The sequence below is a fragment of the Homalodisca vitripennis genome, chromosome 6, assembly GCF_021130785.1.
Source record: "Homalodisca vitripennis isolate AUS2020 chromosome 6, UT_GWSS_2.1, whole genome shotgun sequence".
In the NCBI taxonomy this organism is placed as follows: Eukaryota; Metazoa; Arthropoda; class Insecta; order Hemiptera; family Cicadellidae; genus Homalodisca; species Homalodisca vitripennis.
The window spans coordinates 68,068,343-68,074,109 of record NC_060212.1 but is presented as its reverse complement, the minus strand read 5'-3'; the positions used below and the strand labels follow the sequence as shown (position 1 = coordinate 68,074,109).

Sequence of the window (5,767 nt, the reverse complement as noted above, 5' to 3'; positions counted from 1 at the left end):
GTTCTCTATGCTCGCCTTCTACATAACGAGCTAGAATTGACCATTGAAAACATTTATCATCATCTAGATTTTGCGGATTAATAATAGCTTTTTTATTTTGAATACACTTTGGAAGAGTAATGTATGAAGAGCGGCTAATGGTCTATACTTACTACATCGTACAAGAATTCCATCTACAGAATGTAATGTCCAACCGCTACCTTTTCCTAAATAATCATTTTCTTCACCACAAATTTTTGTAAACATATTTCTCAAGATATTATTTAAAGAATTTTCACGAAACACTGTAAAATTAGAGGTTTTAAAAGCCACTTCTTGAGTCTCCTTTGTAAAAGGTTTCATATAAGTACATTCAACAACAATGTTAAATTTTAATGCTTCATATTCATTTAGTAAATTTAATATCAACTGTTTTATTTCTTCTTTAGAAACTTGTAAAATTAAACAAATATCTTTTAAATTTTTGTCTTGGTTTTTCAAATAGTACGTTTTTAAAATACCTTTAAACGCATTTTCAATTTCTATAAATTTATAATTTGGACATACTAATTTTAATCTGTGTTTTTTTCGTTTTAAATTGGGAACTTCTAATAATTTATTTTCATCAGAAGATAATGATGATGATGTAGATGGTGATAGAGAATAATTATTTTCCTGTTCTAATTCCATGAGCTCTTCTTCTTCATTATTATCAATGTTCATTGGTTCAGAAACAAAAGTATGTTTTCTTTTTTTAAATGGTAGAAAAGATTCCATTATTTATGATCTGAAAAAAAAATAAAAATAATTATTTTAATCCTGTTGATCCAAAACCATTTTCATCTCTACTAGTTTTTTCTAACACACTGTTTTTAGTAACCTCCTCAATATCAGGCCAAACTATTCGCTCGCAAATTAATTGAGCTATTCTATCACCAATTTCTACACTGAAATTATCGTTTGATAAATTGAACAGCACTATTCCTACGTTTCCTCTATAATCTGGATCAATAACTCCAGCACCTATATGTATACCGTTTTTTAAAGATAGACCTGATCTCGGCGCTATTCGACCATAACACTCGTCTGGTAATACTATCGCAATATTTGTTTTTACTAATTTACGATCCCATTTTTTTATAACTACATTTTCTCCACTTCTTAAATCAAAGCCCGCAGCTAATGGTGAACAACGTTCGGGTGGAAATCCATTTTCCGACAGTCGAATAAATTTTAGAGTGTTACTAGCTGAAAAAAATAATAACTAATTAATTAATATAGAAAATTATTGTAAAATCAATAAGACATAGTAAGCCTAAAAATATTTAACAAACTCTACTTAACATTTAGTACGATTTGTCTTTTTTATCAAATGTAACTGTTTCTTGTTTTACACTGTCCATTTTTAACATGTTTTGACCAACAGACGTTAACACATTGTTAATTACTTCAAACTTTCTTTTGTCTTCTGGATTTTTTTTAACGTCTAATAAAAAATAGCCTTTTTTCGATACTTTTTGCCAGTATTGTTTTTCACTTTTACATTTTTTCAAATCTTTAACATCGGTGATTTCAATTTTAATTAAATGAGTACCAGTCTCGCCAGGTGTTGATATTTTTCTTTTTTGATCGCCAGACTGGTACTGTAAATGTTGTGATATGAATAAGGATTTATTATTTTTATGGTTAAATAATTTAGCAAATTTGTCAACCTCATCATCGTCATCATCAAAGTTTAGTTGATCTGAATCAGACGAATAATCACTTTTTGGTCTTTTAACTCCTTTTCTCAATTTTTTACTCTCTTTTTGTTCAGTATTACCTTCTAATTCTATTAATCTACTTCTTCCGATATCCTGAATCTTTTGTACAATATTTAGTGGAAACGAAACATTAGTAACATTTTTTAATACATCATCAAAAATACTTAATAACATGTCATACGTGTGCTCTTCTAATAAATAATAAACCTGTTTATCTGCAGATAAGTCATTATTTTCTACTAGGTAATATTTAGTCAAAGAATCACATAAGTTTTGAAAAATAAATAGCAGTTGTACTGCTATAGGGTTCATGCAAATGTCTTTTGATTTTTTCAGTTGACTAACCAATTGTTCCCAACTATCCAAACTTCGAAACCCAATCATCCATAAATTTTCTATAATCTGTGTCAATGTTAAGAAACTCATCATTGCTGACGTACCGAAAGATGAAGAAGTAGACGGTTGTTGTGTCAGCTGCTGTTGCTGTTGCTGTTGCTGTTTCTGTTGCTGTTTCTGTTGCTGTTGCTGTTGCTGTTGCTGTTTAAGTGGTGGAGGTGGAGGAGTACTTAGAAGCTTACGTAGTATTGAAGAATGCTCTTCGGATTGTGTCAAGTCAACGACTGTTTCAGAATCCATTTCTAAAACACAAAATTAAAATCGTTAATAATCAATACAAAAGAAATTTAATATTTTTTAAATTACAAAATTTAAAATGCACTGTTTTCATCTATTTAATAAAACCAAATTAATACTAGTTTAACACAATTTGTAAATAATTTACCAATAGTTAGTTTTGGAAAAACAACATATTTTTCAAAAAACGTAGAAAATAATGGAACGTAATTGTATGAAATACATACCTGTATATTAGAAGTGTCTTGGAAAGCATGAACAGAACACTGTTGGGTAAAACTTCCTCCTCAGCTTATAAAGAAACCTCAAGGCTGTATCACACGTTGCATAACTACACTTGTTTACTTTACACGCACTTCGTTGAATCCATTACCATAGTGAATAAATACTTATTATTATACTGTTGCAACAAAATTGCACTGCGCGTGGCTTAATCACTCTGGTCATCCGCTTTATTAATATTAATGAATCAAAAACTCCAGAAGGAAAACTACTTCCTGCGCATGTCTTGTGCCAACATACAATATCAGTAATACCACAAACTATTACAATGATCTCATATTTACGTCATAAATATTACATCATAAGTAAACTACGTATAGCCAGGTGTTGTCACAGTTGTATGACGACTCAAGTGTTATGACGAAACGTTCTTACAACTGAAGGTCAAGGCTATTAAGTGACCTTGAAGTCCAAGGTCAAGGTCATCGGGTGACCTTGAAGTCCAAGGTCAAGGTCATCGGGTGGCCTTGAAGTCCAAGGTCAAGGTCATAGTGTGACCTTGAAATCCAAAGTCAAGGTCATCGAATGACCTTGAAGGTCATTGACCTCTGGAGGTGGAGGGGGGCGAGGGGTCATTGACCTCTGTGGGCGAGGGGGTGGAGGGGGCGAGGGGTCATTGACCTCTGTGGGCGAGGGGGTGGAGGGGGGCGAGGGGTCATTGACCTCTGTGGGCGAGGGGGTGGAGGGGGGCGAGGGGTCATTGACCTCTGTGGGCGAGGGGGTGGAGGGGGGCGAGGGGTCATTGACCTTTGTGTTGATGTTGTGTGACCTTGGCCGTGTAACGGTTGTCCTAGAACATACAATTTCTCTCTACTATCGATCCTATACATATCGATCTTAAAACGTATTATTTACATTTGTTTTGAATAGATTGAATTCAGTTTATAGAAACATTTTTTAATAATCTGTTGATTGTCCATCCATAACTTACTTACAATTTTCATGAATAATAAAATGTAAAAAATGGAAACCCATTATGGTAAAATTACACCCTAAGGTTATAAAATTAGTTGTACATGTACACGTCGTACATAACACGCGTGTTACAAAGAGATAGCATTTAGGTTGGCAGTTTCCGTGCACCTTACACTTAACCACGGCACAAAGAAAGCTCCGCCTTGCCCTATTATTACGCGCTAATGCCCTTCCTTTTCTTACATCACTTACTGATAATTACAAGGAGGTGACTGATAATCTGCTCAACAAAAAAACTGTCACCAGCAGCTAAAAATACATAAAACATGAAATTAGTTGTTATTTGCCCTTTCCTACAAGAAATTCGTTGTGGTAATGGAAAGTACATATATTGCGGGATCGATAAAGTGTTTGGCATGATGGAAATTGTCATTACTGAGCTATTTTTAACTATATTTATCAGAATCAATGTAATTAATCCTTTTAAGATACATGTAATTATTATGTTTAGGAAATGTATAAAATGAATGGTTCTATATTCTTAGTTTTTATTATTTTCAGACAAATTTAATTAACTTCTTATAACCATGAAAGCATAATTATGATATTCTGGAGCTTTATAAATAAATATAAAGTTGTAGATAGTAGAGAACCAATTTACTTTGATTTTATTATTAGTAACACTTTGAAAACGATCTGGGTATTACTTGATAAAAAAAATCAAAACAGAAAATCAAAACGAACTTATGTTAACATATGCTGTAGTTATGTTGTACACATTTGGTGCAATATTTCCAGAGTTTATTACGCTCTGGTGATGGAGATGTAGAGAAAAAAACGGGAATGTCTAAGAATTAAACTTGATTATAAACAAAATGCACATGAAAACACTAAAAGAACTAGAAAATGCTTAATCGGGATTCTGTGCTAAGGAAATGCAAGTGTACGATCGACGTTATAAGGGTGTTTAAATAAAGCAACCTACTTTATTGCCAGAGAACATACTATCTAAACGATACCTAAAAAAGTACGCGTACACTACACGTGTTCCCTCAGAGGCTTTGCTGAAAATTTCAAATCTATAGTTCATTTAGTTCTTCAGATAACCTGCAAACAGATAACCAAGCAGAATATAAATATATAAATTATTGGGCAGGAACAGAGTAATTGTACCTGACTATTGGGTGATCTAACTATACGTATTTGTTTAAAAATTACGGCGGAAAATGTGTATGATAGAATTTTACACATCACACCAAACTAGAAGGGCTAGGACGCTCTCAATTAGTGACAATATCATACCTCCTTGTAGCTAAGTAAAGCTTCATTTATTTAATTTTCATTAGACTGAAAGATTATTTAAGTTATTCCTGGATTGCATGACATTTTTGTAGAAATTGGCTAGTAAGGTTTCCATTATCATAACGAAATGTTACCACATGATATTGTATATTATGAAGAGAATAACAAGTTTACATATACGGCAGTTGAATAACTTGCTTTATATGAAACTATTAAGCCTTCTGGGATCATTTTTCACACCCTAAGTAAAGGAAACTTATTTAATATATGCAGAGAGAACAGTACAAGCAATATATGACATGCCTTTCACCACCGCGTCACATTCCTTCCAGTCCCATCACATTGTAGTGATATCGACGCGACGTCCTGATATTGTTGTCACCAACGGTCTATTCCTAACTGTGCAACTTTTCACAGTATATTGCATATTTTTGTTCTGGATATATTTTACTTTATTAATGGAGTTAATAATCCTGTCACACTGACATCATGAATATCACTTACTAGCAAGGCAAATTTGTAATCTACGTTATTAATGAATTAGAAATTTCAAATTGTGTAGTAATATTTCCCTCCTTTAAATTACCTTCATTCTTTTGAAAATGATTATCTTAAATTGGCTTGAACAAGGTATATTATTAAGATAAACCTAATTCAATCATAAGTTAGAGAAATAGCTAAAAATTGTGTGAGATCATTATAAGATTAGAAATACGTTATTAATGGAGTTAATAATCCTGTCACACTGACATCATGAATTTCACTTACTAACAAGGCAAATTTGTAATCTACGTTCATAATGAATTAGACATTTAAAATTGCCCAGTAATATTCCCATATCTTAAACTACCTTCATTATTTTTAAAATGAATATCTTAAATTTGCTTGAAAAG

The 5,767-nt window shown here is 32.3% G+C and overlaps 1 protein-coding gene across 1 annotated transcript; it reads right to left on the bottom strand.

Annotated features, from left to right (window-relative positions):
* Positions 1 to 481: 481 nt before the first annotated feature.
* LOC124364417 (putative mediator of RNA polymerase II transcription subunit 21) lies at positions 482 to 3,109 on the bottom strand. Its single transcript, XM_046819896.1, has 2 exons — positions 2,183 to 3,109; positions 482 to 766 (listed from the first exon to the last, which is right to left on the bottom strand). The coding sequence occupies exons 1-2, from the start codon at positions 2,376 to 2,378 to the stop codon at positions 756 to 758; spliced, it is 207 nt and encodes a 68-aa protein (XP_046675852.1). The 5' UTR covers positions 2,379 to 3,109; the 3' UTR covers positions 482 to 755.
* Positions 3,110 to 5,767: the final 2,658 nt, after the last annotated feature.

Excerpts from the sequence above, each read along its gene's own strand:
- LOC124364417 (XM_046819896.1), bottom strand. The coding sequence starts at position 2,378 with ATGGATTCTGAAACAGTCGTTGACTTGACACAATCCGAAGAGCATTCT.